General features: G+C 45.5%; 1 protein-coding gene across 3 annotated transcripts in view; it reads right to left on the bottom strand.

Moving 5' to 3' along the window:
* Nucleotides 1-613: 613 nt before the first annotated feature.
* LOC310689441 (unconventional myosin-X-like) overlaps nt 614-16,022 on the bottom strand; it is a 77,549-nt gene continuing 62,140 nt past the window's right edge. For all 3 annotated transcript variants that reach the window (XM_083467170.1, XM_083467168.1, XM_083467169.1), the window contains 14 exons: nt 15,454-15,549; nt 14,987-15,080; nt 13,456-13,511; nt 11,849-11,991; nt 10,588-10,782; nt 9,703-9,860; nt 8,369-8,492; nt 7,222-7,519; nt 6,370-6,577; nt 6,031-6,167; nt 5,692-5,818; nt 4,867-5,316; nt 3,992-4,183; nt 614-3,403 (listed from right to left, as the gene is read on the bottom strand). In XM_083467170.1, coding sequence (XP_083323296.1) covers nt 3,290-3,403; nt 3,992-4,183; nt 4,867-5,316; nt 5,692-5,818; nt 6,031-6,167; nt 6,370-6,577; nt 7,222-7,519; nt 8,369-8,492; nt 9,703-9,860; nt 10,588-10,782; nt 11,849-11,991; nt 13,456-13,511; nt 14,987-15,080; nt 15,454-15,549 — 2,392 coding nt within the window. In that variant the 3' untranslated portion in view covers nt 614-3,289. The remainder of the gene's footprint in view (nt 3,404-3,991; nt 4,184-4,866; nt 5,317-5,691; nt 5,819-6,030; nt 6,168-6,369; nt 6,578-7,221; nt 7,520-8,368; nt 8,493-9,702; nt 9,861-10,587; nt 10,783-11,848; nt 11,992-13,455; nt 13,512-14,986; nt 15,081-15,453; nt 15,550-16,022) is intronic.

Raw genomic sequence — 16,022 nt, forward strand, 5'->3', positions numbered from 1 at the left:
CAACTTTTTCCTCCAAGAATGAAAACAAGTGATTTGCTATAAAGGAAAGTTGAAACATCTGTATACCTACTCTCCTGTTCAATGTCTTGAACAAGGAGTTGGCTCAGGAAATCAACACAGGCACAGCCTTGAAAGTAAAATTATTGTACCCTGTTCAGCTGACTTTCTGTAGCCTAATCCCTCCACTCAGTGATGGGATAGAAATTTTATAAAGCAGCCCAGGAAGGAATAGAGCACTTCTGAAACGTGAAAAGCTTTAGCCCATGGGCTGGATACCCATAAGCAAGTTTTTCTGCTCAATTATTATTATTATTTGGTCATCTGTTACTAATAATTGACAAAACTCACTGTTGTGAAAGTTTACATCTGCTTGCACAACAGGACTTCCACCTTGTTTTCCTCACCTCTGCAGCCCCTATGGTTCCTAAAATTGTGGGAAGACTGCAGGGGGAAGGAGAGGAAGATGGAGTTCCGCTATGCAAGTTCATTCCACCCGTGCACGGACTGTTACAAACAATCCAAGGAATTTGAAAAAAATAAAAAAATGGGAAAGAATTCTACAAAAAAAAGTCTTGTGAGCCTGTGAGTGAGGTACTGAAACAAAGAAAAACAATTTCAATCCAATAATTTATTAAACTTCCATCTTGTAAAGCCAGTTACAAATTAAACAAACAAAAAGAGCAGAAGGATATCTGCAATAGAATTAATGGAAGTTATACTTCTAATTGGGTTTAAGCTGCCTGCAGCAACCCATGAGCCAGGACAGAGCAGTAGTTCAGGGCTAAGGACTGGGGAGCAGGAAGGTGTACTAAGAAGGTTCTAGTATGTATCAGACCAAACAGGGAATATCAAGTTCACTAGTCGTCTTTGTTCCACTCTGCAACCTGGTGAGGGCCAAAACAAAGAGGTAAGAACTCTTAATGTGACTCAGTCTGGTGTCTTAAGGCAATGTTTCTCTTTCAAAACTACAGAATGGTGAGACAGTCTGTCCAGCCTTGCTGATGTAACTACATAACATGCACAGGATATTTGGGTGGGCATCTTACAGGAGAAAAGAGGTGGCTGCTAAACCCTGAACTTTGGCTTTTGTGTTTTCGCTTCAATAAAAAAGAAAGCAATTATAATTACATCACTGGATGGCTTCTTCAGACAGGTGTGACTTACTTTATTTGCATTCCCAGGGACAAAGGGAAGGGAGTGTGGAAGCAAGATCCCTGATTGGATAATCCTTTGTAGAGGAAAAGTTCCAGATTCTTTGGGTTTTACTGAGTGGGCTGGACAAGAGATTTGAAATTCAACCTTGGTAGGTCAGAGCAGATTGGCAGCTTGATTTGCCTAGCTGAAAAAGAAAGTGGAAAACCCCAAAATAGCCTGGAATAGGGGAAAATGCTGCCTTTGTGCTTAGACAGGAAGGCATAGTTGAATATAATTCCCCTCAAATTATACAAACGTAGAAATGGATAGTAGACAAAGAATTTAGGATCCTGAGAATCTTGGCTGTATTTTTCTTTTTAAAAAATTAAGTCCCTAGCCCCACAGGCTATGAACAGATGCTTACAAATACCTGGGTAATGGCCAGAGATGTCTCAGAAGGTAGGAGGTGGGCTGAGTAAGATTTGAACTCTTTGGGGACTGGACTTCAATACTTTATCCACCTCTTTACCCCTTTCCTATTGCTTGCAGAAGCAGGATAAAGAGACCTATTTTGCATTAACTGCCTTTCATCTGTCATCGGCCAACCCACTGCAAGCTAGTAACTTTGGAGGGCTTATGTACATGGCTTTTCTAAGCAACCACAATGGACCAATGTGGCACTTAGCCTAGTGGAAACTTGTTGGTCTCCAGGTGTATGAACCCTTCCATAAGCTCCAGCTAGAAGAGCCCATGGACAGGGATGAAGGAAAGTGTAGCCCAGGAATATCTGGAGGGCCACAGATTCCCCATGCCTGCCCTAGGGCTTCAGCAGCTTACAGGATAAACCCATTCTTCCCAAGTTGGCATGCTGGAGGGCTTCAGGAGAAAATGGAGCAAGTCCTCAGACAGGTGGGGATGTACAGCCAACTCATCTGACTCCTTCCCATGCCCCATTCCTTCCCTACCTCATCAAGCACAGATGATTCCTTCAGCCTTCTGTGTTCTCAATTACCTTGACTCTAGTTGGTTTTTCTCTCTGCCACCTTTGCAGCCAGCTCCCTCCTCAAAATCCATTCATTTAGTCTGTTTTACTATCTGTAGCCTCCCAAGGCTTTGTGTGGCATAAAAACTAGCCTATAGAAAAGGATAAGGAATAAAAGCAGCCCAAACTCCAGGAAGGAAGGAAGGGAAAGCAGCATCAAAGTGATTAGGGAAAAGGGACTGTTCTCCTTGCAACTGGATACATGTAGATCTATCCACAAATCTCACCCCCTGGACTCATCAGAGAAATGGGTTTTTTTATACTACCAAGTGGCAAACTCTCCAAACATGCACCATGAGAAATAGCTCCTCTCCAAAGGGCTTGGAAGAACAGCACCAAAAGAAACATGTGTCGTTTTACACACAGCTGGTGGTTTCCATAAGGATCCTGCTTCGGGAGTCACAAGCCTCTGTGAGGATCTCCGCTAACAACAAAGTGGTGGCCTTTTAACAATTGTAGATTTGAAAACTCTGTGATTTGGAAGTAATTAAACCTTAAACCTCTGGGGATGGTAATACTGATAACACAACACAACCCGCCCCCCGCCCCCCACGCAGCAGAGAGGCTCACAATACTATATTCAGTAGTAGCAGCTCATCCCTGAGCGAACATCAGCCCCCCAAGGGTTAGTTTAGTCTTTACCATTGGAGAGCTTGGCAGCCAAATTAACTGGAGCCTCTATCTCTTGCGCACACGGGAATCTTGCTTGGTGCATCACAGCACAACATTAAGACTCCCCACCCACCCACCTGCTGCTTTTATTGCACAAAATATTTCCGCGCCTCAATCTCTTCAAGAAAGGTAGCCACATTTGCTTCTGGTGGTCTCACTTTGCATCTGCAGTAAGGTCTTTACTCCAAGAGTGAGGCCAGAGGGAGCCTGGCCTCCAGCTGCCTTGAGTAGCTAGCCAGAGTAGTCGGGGTTGTGGTTTTGGTTAGAGAGCAAGCCCTGCAGCTGTGGGTGCTCAGCATCAGTCCCTTTTTCCATCTCTCAAAGCAAAGGAAAAAAGGGAGATGTTTTTTCCTTCTTACAAAAAAGGATTTTTGCTACAAATCTGGCTGGAACACAGTGTGTATCTTTCCTCAAGGGCTCAGTGCAGCGCCACAGACCTCATCACCTCGTCCAGATACTCGCACGACTGTCCAGGCTGGTGGCCGATTTGATGCTACAACATTTCTTCACAATCATGTTGATGTAGGCTTTCATGATTTTAATGATCTCTCCCACCTAATGAGATAAGAGGGGACAGTCAGGATCACTTAACGCACGGAGCAGTTATAGAGCAGCAATTTCTGATGGTGGCCAGAAGCCAATGGAATATAACTGGAAGGGGGACTTGCCAAGGGTCTTCTGTATCCCCATTCTTTCTCCCAACCCCTACTGCTACTATCACTTTGGGAAACGCAAGAAAGAAGCCTGCATTTCTTTGGCTGTGAACATGTTCCCGGAGCAGAATTCAACCCCCGCTTGCACGTGGGGTTTAAATTCTGCTCAAGGAACAAGCACAGGCAGCCCCAAAAATGTGTCAAATGCAGGCTTCTTCCTTGCTCCCTGCACCCTCCTTTGCTCAGGGAACGGGAGGGAGATAGAAATGCTTTGCCAGCTTTGTGACTGGTGATTTCCTAAGCACCGCCCACCTGTCAAATCTGACCCATGTGGCCAAACTGGGGAGCTAAAAGGGTTCCCCACCCCTGCAACATACTTTAAAAAGGAAGCCTTTTGGCTTGTGTTTTTTGCCCACCCAATCCTGCCTCAGCACAAAAATCCTTGTGGTCACCCACAAAACAGGCTAACTTAGTGTTCCATGAAGCATACCTGGGGGGTTTCAAAGTACATCTCTCTCTCATCCACTGTCAGCTTGAAGGTATTGGGCTGGGGAGCCCCAAAGAAGACAATGTGCTCATACTGGAACGTTTCTAGGGGTTTGGGGTCTCCCCGTTTGTACACCGACACATTCTCTGTGCTGACACTAAGCCAGAGGTCGTTGGGAAAGCCACCTTCCTTACACTGCAGGAAAGAAACAAGAAGATTTAGCAAAGGGAAGGTGTTGCTTGGGGGGGAAAGCATGCAAGTGGACGACTGAACCGAAAACTGAAAGCCCCTGGTCAAAAACCAATTCTCTCTCCCCCCCCCCCCCACAATCCAATGAAACCCCAGAGTAATTAGTAAAGATTCCCACCTCCAAAGCAAATAATTAAAAAATGGTGTCAAAGTAAGACCCTAAATATTTAATTTATTTATTTCGATTTTCACTTCATTCTTTAATGGGATCTGCCAAATCTTAGCTCAACCATGAACAGGCTTGGTAGCCAATATTTATTTATTGTGTTTACATCCTCCATTCCAGACATTTCAGGTCTGACTACTCTGTTCTCCTGCTTCCCTGTTTTATTCTCCAAACAATGCTGTGAGGTAATTTAGCTGTGACTGAGCCAGGATTTGAACCTGGGTGTCCTCCCTCCTAGCCCAGTGCTCTTAGCTACACCCACATTGGCTCTTCAGCAATTCGCCGATTAGCTTGCACCTCAATTCCCTCCCCCACAATCCTCAATCTGTAATAGTGGGGGTAATAAAATGGAACCACATTTGAAGGTTCTTATGAAGTGCAACTGAGATAATAAACATAATCCTCCTGTAGCATCTTTCAAAAGAAGAAGGATTAATACTGAGGCTTCTTGTGTGTCTCTCACCTCCACATCAAAGACAGTGGAGCCATAGCCCGACCATTCCTTCATGATGTTCATGTAGGCCACCATGGCTTGCTGCTGGAGCAGCCCCTGCAGTTTGCACCACTTTTCTGTTATGCTGGCCCGAGCTGCCGACAGCTCCTCTTTCACCCACATCTCCATCATCTGCTCCTCTTCCACCTTTTGCTTCTTCACTGAGCCCGCCTTAAAGCTACGCTTCAGAGTGCCCTCCAGGAAGCTGGTCCGCCTTTTCTCCAGGGCATGGCTGCTGGGACCGCTACTCTTCATGGACTGCAGGATTTTTGACTTCAGCCTCTTCACTGGATAGATGTTGTCCAGGGACCAGGAGATTTTGGAAATATCCCCATAGAGGTACTGCAGCCTCAGAGCAGCCAAGTGCTGCAGTGTCTCCTCTGGACCAGGGAAATGGCCGTCAATGAGACTTTCATGAGCCTGTGAATGGCAGAAGGAGCAATTTTAGTCGTGGGTCTATAAATGTTGTTACTTGCTATTTTGTTGTTCTTTGAAACTTTGGAATTTTAATACTGTACATTGGTATGTTGTAACCAACCTTGGGAGGTAGATACGCTAAAAAGTAGGCAAATAACTAGCTAACTAAAATATGTTTTTTCCCAAAGGCTGTTTGCTTCAAGAGACCATCCCAATGCCTATGCTTACCCCTTTGGAGTTATAATTAAGTTATGTATATTGCCTTATAAGTCAAGATGAACAATTCAGTGTCCTAATAGCAATGGGCTGTTGCAGGCAAATTCTTCACAACCCTGGTTCTTCACCCACCTGTTTATTCTCTCCCATGCGAAGACTTACCTGCTCAAACATGAAAGCAAATTCCACCCCTTCCTTGGGAACGTTTTCAACATCCAAGAAGCAATACAGTTTAAAGTAGAGCTGCCAGTGCCCATCCTCATCCTCCTCTTCCACGGACCCAGCAAGTCTAAAAGGTGAGGAAGAAGCTGGTTACCATCTGGTTTGTTGGTTAAGAAGAGCTGGTCTACACGTAGCATCTGCCTCTGAAAACAGCATCTCCGTAGCACCCTGCCATAAGGTCTCAAAGGACTAGCAACGTGGCAGAAGGCCTTCTTGTTTAGAAAGTATCAAGATTCCCCCAATGCTAAACAGCATTCACTATTCCTGTGAAACACCTACCTCTCAAACTTGGCCAGAACATCAGCTACAATCACCCGACTCTCAATGGCCTTGTCCACATGCTTGTTGCGTTCAAAAAGGGCAAACATGTTCCGACTATCTTCCATGGCCAACCCCCGGATCAGCTTCTCTACCACCTACAAAGGGAGGAGAGAGACCACATCATTCCACAAAGGATTTGGTTGCACAAGGAACCTCTCAGACAGATGCAAACAGGTTGGACTAAGAGAGAGAGATATATATTCCCTCCACTCCCGCTAGTAGAGGCCATCTGAAGCAAGCTGAATGCCCCTTCTTCCCTGGACAACTTTGCCTTGAAAATTCTGCCTTCGTTCTTACCTCTCCAGCGCTGGTATGAGAATTGATGGTAATTTGACAGGAACCTCCTCCGTGGCAGTAGACAGTGGTGGTCATTTCCTCCCGGGTGATGAGGGCCTGTATTTCCTCCTGGGAGGGGACAAACTCCCTGCTCTTGGTTCTTTTCAGTGAATCAGTGATGAACTGAGAATACCGATCTATTTCAGTGCCTGGGAAGAGATCTTTTACTCTGGTTGAGGGAGGGTGAGGAAAGAGAAGAGGTAAATAACATATTGCCATTCTGCCATGAAACAAACTTTGATCTAGAACTGTGTCATTTGTATAGCGAGGCCCAGCCAACTCAAGAGGCTGTGGGCTACCTACGGCCTATGAAGATGTTGCATCACTTAATATAAGCAAATTTCATTCATTTGGACAGAGGTTATTTACTATTTTCTGCCTCTGAGACCAATATTTACACCTTTGTCTAAAAATATCGGGACCAGCTTGGCACTGCTGCTTAGTAGAAAGCAGGTATGAGGGACAGTAGTACAGGAAGCACTGGAGTTTTCACAAAGCAAGGTGGAGGTAAATTGGGGGTGGGTGGCCTCTGCAATGATCTCTAAGGATGCAAGTATTAGGCAAAGGGCCTCCTGTTTTGCATGCAGAAGGTTCCTGGTTCTGTCTCCAGCTAGGACTGAATCCTTGAGAGCTGTTGCTCTTCAGTGGAGATAATACTGAGCTAGTCGGACTGATGGGCTGACTCAATATGAAGCAGCCTTCCCATGTTTCTATATGTCTGCAGTGACTGGTGCTATGTAATGTATTCCTCAGTGCTCTGGAGTCAGTGAGCTAGCTACAATTGCAGAGAAATTCCTCCAGGGTGGTTCTTACCTTCTGAGATGGAACTTGAGGTAACGGAGGATTCCTCTGCTGGGCAGGAAGGTGCAGCTCATGCAGGTCATCAGCTGCCAGTGGTGAAGGTTCCCCGGTCTGTTGGGCTGTGGCACGTGGTTTGTCTGCTTGATCAGCTGACAGTACACCTCGTCCCGGAGGGGCCTGAGATCATGGCAGGTCTGCAGAATGCCCTGGATAATGGGGATGGGGTCAGAGACTGTCTCGATCTCCTGAAGGGAGTTAAAGATCTTCATTGCTTCGTCCTGGAGGCTGCTGTAGCCTTTCTCTTGCTGCACTGCAGTGGGAGGAGGCGGCACAAACAACAAGGCAGGGAGAAGGCAGTCAGTATGTCCGCCAACTACGGACTGGCCAGCTGGTAGTTCATCACTCCAAGAAACAGGTTTGCTCATGCCCACAACCCAGAGGAGAAAGGGAACTCCTCTGACAATTATCACTACTCAAAGGTCACTTGAGAGACAATCCAATTCCCCCCATTAGAAACGGTTACTTGATAGGGCTATGATTCTGCTCCTTTTTTAATGCACAATTCTTTGCATATCAGCTAGTGAAATCCATTCCACTGGGTAAGTTCACAGCATCTTCCCACTTCTACAGTATTCTTTTATGCATCAGAGTTCGGCCAGAGTCAACACAATAACTCTGATTTATCGTGTAATTCTATGCATGTTTATTAGGATGTAAGGCCCACTGAGACTTACTTCTGAGTCAATGTACACAGAATTCTAGTGCACTCAGCTAAGAAGTAAGTTGCACTGAAGTTGAACCTACTTTTGAGGAAACATGTACAGTGGTACCTCGAGTTACATACGCTTCAGGTTACACACTCCACTAAGCTAGAAATAGTGCTTCAGGTTAAGAACTTTGCTTCAGGATAAGAACAGAAATCGGGCTCCAGCAGCATGGCAGCAGCAGGAGGCCCCATTAGCTAAAGTGGTGCTTCAGGTTAAGTACAGACCTCTGGAACGAATAAAGTACTTAACCCAAGGCACCACTGTGTACTGGGTTGCACTGTAAAGCTGGATGACCTTCATCCCGGCAAGATTCTGCCTCAGTCCCATCCTCTCAAAAATTATTCCTTTTGAACCCTTGACATAGCATCCTCGAAAGCTACCAAGTCACTCACAGTTGACCCCAACGTCCCCATATGGCAGTGGTAGAAGCGGTGAGTGCAAGGGGTGCTGGGTGTATCTCAGGATAGGATTCCTCCGGTAGGTCTGTTCTACCACTTCAGGGTTCATGCTGTTCTCCTGAAAGGAAGGGGTGGGCAAGTAGAGGTTACCTTTACAGGGCTTCTCTCTTTCCCTCCAAATATCTAATTGCACTATTAAATGGAAGTGCTCCCAGTCCATTACAGAAGAGATAAAACAACAGTTAAAGGCCGTGTAATGTAAAAATGGCAATTTGGTCAGCAACAGGGGAAACCGCCAAAGCAAGTCCATAGAAGGATTTGGAGATCACTTTATATCACAAAGTATCCAGAGTATGTCAGGCCAGCAACAGCCCTCTCATCAAAAGGAATTCTGAATATTTAGAAACACACCATGTTCTGACAGATTCATAATATTGCTTTTAGTTGCTGAATAAAATGTGCATCTACACCCTTCTGCCTATTTTAATTGTATGTGTCCGCCACTGAGCTATGACTCTCCCATAAAAATGTGCAGCCTTTGGATTATCCTGCACGTATGAATGTGCCTTAACACACTATTCCCGCTGAAAGAGGGATTCTATCAGAGTCCTTTGTAGAATTCAGACCTACTACTTAAGAATTAATAGACCCTGTCCTTTGCGTATGTTACATTCTTGCTTTTGATTATTCCAACATGTGTGCAGAGAGAAATTGTATACCTAGAAGAGGGGCAGGAAGAAAGGGAAAGTGCCAAGGGACATCTCAGCTTCTGAACTGAGTAGAATGATGCAAATAATGGGAGGGAAGCTCAAATACCTGGGTATTTACACAGACATGAGCAAATCCTAAAAGGTTGTATATGAAGAGAGCAAGGAAAGCTCATTTGCCTTAATATCATAAACCTGTGAGTATAAGGAGATCCTAGTAATCTGGATATAGAGCTTATAAAAAGGTAAAGGACCCCTTTACTCTGGGGTTGCAGCACTCATCTCGCTTTACTGGCTGAGGGAGCCGACGTTTGTCCACAGACAGTTTTTCCGGGTCATGTGGCCAGCATGACTAAGCTGCTTCTGGCGAAACCAGAGCAGCGCACGGAAACGCTGTTTACCTTTCCGCCGGAGCGGTACCTATTTATCTACTTGCACTTTGACGTGCTTTTGAACTGCTAGGTGGGCAGGAGCAGGGACTGAGCAACAGGAGCTCACCCCGTCATGAGGATTCGAACCGCCATCCTTCCGATCAGCAAGCCCAAGAGGCTCAGTGGTTTAGACCACACCGCCACCCGCGTCCCTCATACTCATGTGCAATTAAGAGTTAGAGGCACTTACTCTAATGTCCCGAATCAGCTGCTGCGTGGGTGTTTCAATGGGAACCTTGCTGTCAATGACTCCTTGGATGGCAGAGACCCAGCGCATGGCTTCATTCAACAGCTTTGTGTAGAGCCGATACGAGTGCTTTCTGCCATGCACAGTGATGTTCCAGTAGCCTGAAGGCACAAACAGAAACAGGCAACTACTGCCCAATCTTGGAGTAATTGAGATGGCAAATGATACAGCGAGAGAGAAAAGTGTGAGCTGGCAGAGGCCAGATCCTGGTGGCAATGTTGACTGCGCTCTATCAGCTGCTCATGACATGATTCAGTTGCCGTGTGATCTAAACTGGCCAATGGCACCCAAAGGGGTCTACAGAAAGCCCGATATTCCTTTGTGCACTTGATTGGCTTGGCCCATGGAGCACCAACTTAACCCCACAGGACTCACTCTGTGCCATCATTCCCATGACACAAATGCTATTTCACTCCAAAGAAACCAGCAAATTAAATGTTATGGTTTATAGGATGAACAGAGTCAGTCCAGAAATTCTCTTCGGGCCTTAGCAACTATGAATGCAGAACAGACACAGGCATATGAACATGTGATCTGCATCATACAAAGTCCAGCCATGGTCCCATCTATCCCAATACTAGCAGCTGGTCTCTCAGGCAGAGATTCTTCCAAGCACTGATGCTGGATCCTTTGAAATGAGGATTGAAGCTGGGACCCTTTACATGCAAAATACAGACCCTCCCCAGTCTGCCAGGACTGTGTCCTATTACAAATGACCAAAATGATATTCCACACATTTATAGCTCTGCACAAAATGGTAAAGAATAGCAACGAACACTCAGAGAAGGACACAGTGGCACACAAAGAAGACCTTTCCCCCTTCCTTACCTGTTTCTTTGAAGACCCTTTCGTCAGGCTGGACCACGGAGCAGAGGCTGTTCAGCACCAGGGTCCCGAGTTTGGTGGCTGTGCGCTCAGACGATTTGTAGTAATCAAGGGCAGTGTTGGTCAGCACAAACCAGCGTTTCTTCACCTTCAGGGAAGAGGTCTTGCTACTGCTCTGGACCTCCTTATGAAGCCAGCCTGATGGGAAAGAGGGACAACAGGGCCCAATGGAACTGAAATTCAAGAAATAGAGTTTGCTCTCCTGCTAACGGGATGCTGCTGTTCCTGTTCCTTTCTTTTAAAGAACAGAGGAAGGAGGAGGCACAATTCAGTCTAAACCTTCATCTCCCCCAGCTGACTTCACTATCAGAGCATGCATTGCAAAGAAAGAAAGAAAGAAAGAAAGAAAGAAAGAAAGAAAGAAAGAAAGAAAGAAAGAAAGAAAGAAAGGAAAGAAAGAGTTTAGGTAACACTTCAACCACCCAAAGAGCTTTTAATGAACCATGTTTGGCATTTGTGTTTGGAGGGAAGTGAGGGGGCGGGGGGAGACTGCTTGGGGTACAGAATGTTAAGGCAAGTGGAAGAGGGCAGCTGAAGCATGTGCTGAATGATGGTTGGGGTGGTGGGTGGGAATTTTGACAGTTGAGAGAGCGATGACAGGATCAGCATTTAATTACTGGGATGAATCACTGTCACCTCAAACTTCAGTCTGTTTACATCGTTCCTCAGATTAAATACTCTGCTGCTAACCCTGGGTATCTTGTCAGTGAAACCCACACTTAAAGGGCGTGAATACATACCTCAGTTCTTAACACTTATACACTGCTGTCAGAACATTAAGACTATGGTGGCTTCATCTTAGTAAATCCTTACAAGCATCCTGCAATGCCAATATGAACAGGTGGGGTTGAGGCAAAGAAAGCAGCAAACTTGCCCATGGCCACCTAGAGAATTCCTGGATGAGGGGAGATTTGAACTGGAGGCTTTCTCACCACCGCATGTTATGAGCCACTCTACTGCATCAGTTCTCATGGTCATCATCAGCTTCATATCCCATTTATAAAGTGGGAAATGCCATTATCACTTTGGAAGAGTGAGCTGTGCCATGACTGTAGCAACTAGTGCTATGGTCAGATAGGCTGCCTCGAAGGCCAGCAAATGGCTTATTTGTATTATTAACACCACTGGGGCAAGGAGGGTACTGTTTAGGTGTTCTGCCTCAGGCACAATATATTCAGCCAGCTCCTTCATCTTGCCTTCATACCTCTCACAAGAAACTCCTGCCCATCGACCCGGGATTCGCCTTTGGGCTTCTGCAGGAGGGAGATCCAGTGGTGCATCTCTTCAGGGATGTCACTGTTGCAGTGAATGACTCTATTTGCTGTGATGATCACAAAGGAGTTTGGCCTGAAAAATCACCATCATCAAAATTAGTATCTCGTCGTCAACATCATCATCATCAATATTAATATTTTTCCAAAGCCGCAACACAAATCTATTTGTTTTTTGCCCAGACACAAGCTGAGCAAGAAGAAAACATGTGAAGGTTAGGCTACACACAGAAACACATTGATTTTGCTCTCCTTTTCAAGGATGCAAGTCAGATTACTGCTTCAGATGCAACTTTAAAACTATGGAAGCGCTTAGTGTTTGCCACGTCCAGAAAAACTACTATTCTAGAAGAAATGGGCATGTTTCATGGGGAAGAGGGAGAAGTGTATGAGATGTCTGATTTGGCCACAGTGACAGATGTCTTAGTTGCATCCAGTTTGGATTACTCTAACACACTCTACGTGGGGCTGCCTTTGAACAGTACTCCGAAACTTCAACTGGCTCCAAAAGCTGCAGCCAGATTGTTGACAGGGGCTGGTTATAGGGAGCAGACGACTTCCTTGCAAGAACGGCTCCACTAGCTACAGGTCTGTTTCCAGGCACAATTCAAAGTGCGGGTTATTACCTATATAGCACCACATGGCTTATGCCCAGGCTGTCTGAAGGACCTTACTGACCCATACAAACCTGCCTGGGTCTTGAGGAGAGGCCCTTCTCCTGGTCCCACCACCCTCACAGGCATGCATTGTGGGGACATGGGAGAGGGCCTTCTTGGTGGCTGCTCCCAGTCTCTGGAACTCCCTCCCTAGAGATGCTAGACTGGCTCCTTGTTGCCTTTGCACTGGCAGGTAAAGGCTTTCTTGTCCCAACAGGCTTTTGGGAACTGACTGCTCTTAATTAAATTAAAGGGCTGGTGCCATGCTGTTTTGATTGTAATTATTGGTATGCCTTAAACAGATTTTATATATGTATATAGTTTTCATTATTGATTAAAAAAAATGTTTTTAGTGGTTCTTGTTTCTATCTGTAAGCTGCCTTGAGTCCCAGCAGGGAGAAAAGCGGGGTATAAATAAATAATAATAATAATTAACAACAAAAATGATGGTAATATATAAGGGAAAGCACCCCACAGGATGGTACTGTGGCATAAAAGCAGCCATCTCTCTGTGGAGCACACACAACTTTAGCTCATAGGGCAGGTAGTATGTAGTTGCACACACTTTCCTGAAGTATGAAACACCCAGAGCTCGAGAACCCGAACCCACAGCAACTAGACTTTATTAAGAGGAAAGCAAATGCTTCAAGGAGCTTCTGGAGCCAATGGCCAGTCACTAAAAATAAACACAGCCATTTGGGAGATATTTATACTGGCTGGAGGCATTTTAAGTAGCTCCTTATCTGTTGCATTTATATTTACTCAAATATGCAGCAGATGGATTTAAATATTTCCCCCTGTTACACAATTGTTGCTGCACCAAAAATATTTGAACATCACAAAACGAAAAAGCACACACAAAGAGGAACTCAGCTGTAGCTTACCTGTCAGGATTGTCAGAAGCACAGACTGAGTCTATGAGCCCCACGTCCAGGGTACCCTTTAAAACAACAACAAAAAATGGAACAAACTTCTAGATATATGCAAGATCCAGTTCCTACCATTCTGTCCCAGTCCAGTTTGATCCACACATAGGCACCCACTATTTATTGCTTTTAAATTCATCTTGCTTCCCCCCCTGCGGTTTTAAACTGATTTTTAGCTGTTTTTATTATCTTTTGTACATCACATCGGGATGTTTGTGGAAGTCAGCAGCAACAACAATACACGATGTGGCTCTGCAATTAGAAGTAGGCCGCATTCGTAATTGTTGGTGTCACCAGGAGGCAGTGAACATGTTGAGTCCCTAAGTGCACCCCTTTACTTTCTCCTAGAGGGCAACTTTCCTCAACCTGTGGCCCTTCAGATGCTTTGGACCACAACTCCCGTTAGCCTGAAACAGCATGGTCAGTGATGAGAGATGATGGGACTGTAATCCCAACATCTGGAGCTCCTGTAGGAATGAATGACTGTGTGGATCAAAAACCTCTGACCTCTATGGATGACCAGGTTCCAATGTGTGCCAGGGGTGAGACATGGCACTCCCCCTCCCCATAAGTCCTTATACCAGTGTGTGAATGAGCTCTCTTTGTATGTATGTGTGCTTACATTTATCTTATCTAGACATACACACACACTGTAAAATCGAGGAAGCATCGGGGAAGATACCTCCAAGGGGAAAAGTACCAGCTAGCATGGGGTTAGTTTCCCATTGCAGATTTAGAATGCGTCTCCCACACATGTCTTGCTAGATCCCAAATCTGCTGTTCTGATTAGCAGTGATCAGTACAGCCCCAATACGGCATGCAAGGGTCAGATATGCTGATTCAGTTATCTGTAACGTAACACCTTCTGTCTGGAAGCACCCTGAAACGCACCCTAACAACTTCAAGCATTCTGCCATCAAGAGTGGAATTTCAAAAGCCCACCTTCCCCTTCCATTTGCAAGCTACAGTTCACCTTTGACGGTATTCTTGGTTTGGTGTCAGGCCCTAAATGAAGACATATTTGCTCTGGCTTTATTAACAAAATGGGGCTCCCGTATCCCTTCCCCCTAAGCAGTTCTTTGAGGTTGACAGTCCTGGAGGGTTGGTCACCTCTCCAAATGACACTTGGTGTACACACTACTCCCCACAAAGATCTTCCTGGCATTGATCATAATCCCTTTGCCCAAATCCTGCTTCAGATATGTCCTTTGCCCACCACACCTGCCATCAAACTAGTTGGGGGCATTAAATCCTTCAGGCAGCCTCCCTTTTATTTCAAACTCAGTCCTGTAAAAGGGTGCCCATGAAGAACTCTCCTGCCGTTTACTGATGAGCACAAGAAGAGCCCAGCTGCTGGATCAGGCCAGCGGCCCGTCTAGTCCTGCATCTCGTTCTCAGTGGACAACCAAATGCCTAGGAACATCCTTCATCAGCTGCTAGGCAGCCAGAAGAGTGACAGTTTCAGGGGTCCACTTGACCCACCACTCACCACAGCATTCTTGGGGTTGGCTTGTTCATCCTGCATCTCTCTCAGCTGCTGCTCTGTAGCACTGTGCACACGGCTCAGGACATTAAACCAGTCACTGTAAGAAAGACAGAAGCAGAAGACACTTTTAAAAAAAACCCCGTATATATTTATTACTGAAATGGTTAATTTTTAATAGTTTAGAATACTATAATTAATATGCAAAGCATATTGTATACAAAGCATCATAAAAGTAATTAAATATATTTACTAATACCGATAACATCATACAAAGACTGAAACAATGACCTGATAACATGTATATCATGATTCATCTTCTACTCTCCTGCCTTTCCCTATTTTTATAACTGCTTCTCTATTTAGAGCACAACATCATGGGAGGGGTGTTGCTTCCAGCTTTCCCACCCCTCGCCTTGGGAAAAAGCAGAAACCTTTTAAGAAAAACACACACCTATCCCTGCATCCCCTACCTGGCATCCTCTGGTGATTCTGCCACTATGTGGTAAACTCGATCACTTGTCACAATATCAAGGGCATTCTCTTTCTCGTGAATATCCACAATCTCCCTGAAAAACAACAAGTGTGAAGAACCAGGATGAAAAAGCAGCTTGTCTATGTTTGGCATCCATCTCCATTGGCCTGCCTGGTCTCAAGGAGGTTCAGCGCTTCCCTGATCTCTTGAAAATACTTGAGAACAAGGAAGCAACAGCACCCAAAGACAAAGTAAGGTGACATGCTGGTGTGGGAATGAGGGTACTGCCTACTGCACCTAGAGACCACCTTTGGGGGCTGTGTTGATAAGGATCCACTGCAAGGGCAACATCACTGAAAAGACTTCTAATGTGGGCAAAGAGACAGCTAAACCAATTCAAGTTGAATAGTACTGACAAGAGAGGCCAGGGGGAGTGCACAAGAATGTGGGGTAAAATTCGCTGCAAGAAAATTCTCAAATCAGTCCTAAGTAGGCCCATGCGGGGGGGGGGGGCGCAAGTCAGTTGCACTTTTCACAGGCCTCAGAGGGCTAAACAGGCTGGGGGGT

This window comes from Podarcis liolepis, assembly GCF_965112155.1.
Source record: "Podarcis liolepis genome assembly, chromosome: 1".
In the NCBI taxonomy this organism is placed as follows: domain Eukaryota; kingdom Metazoa; phylum Chordata; class Lepidosauria; order Squamata; family Lacertidae; genus Podarcis; species Podarcis liolepis.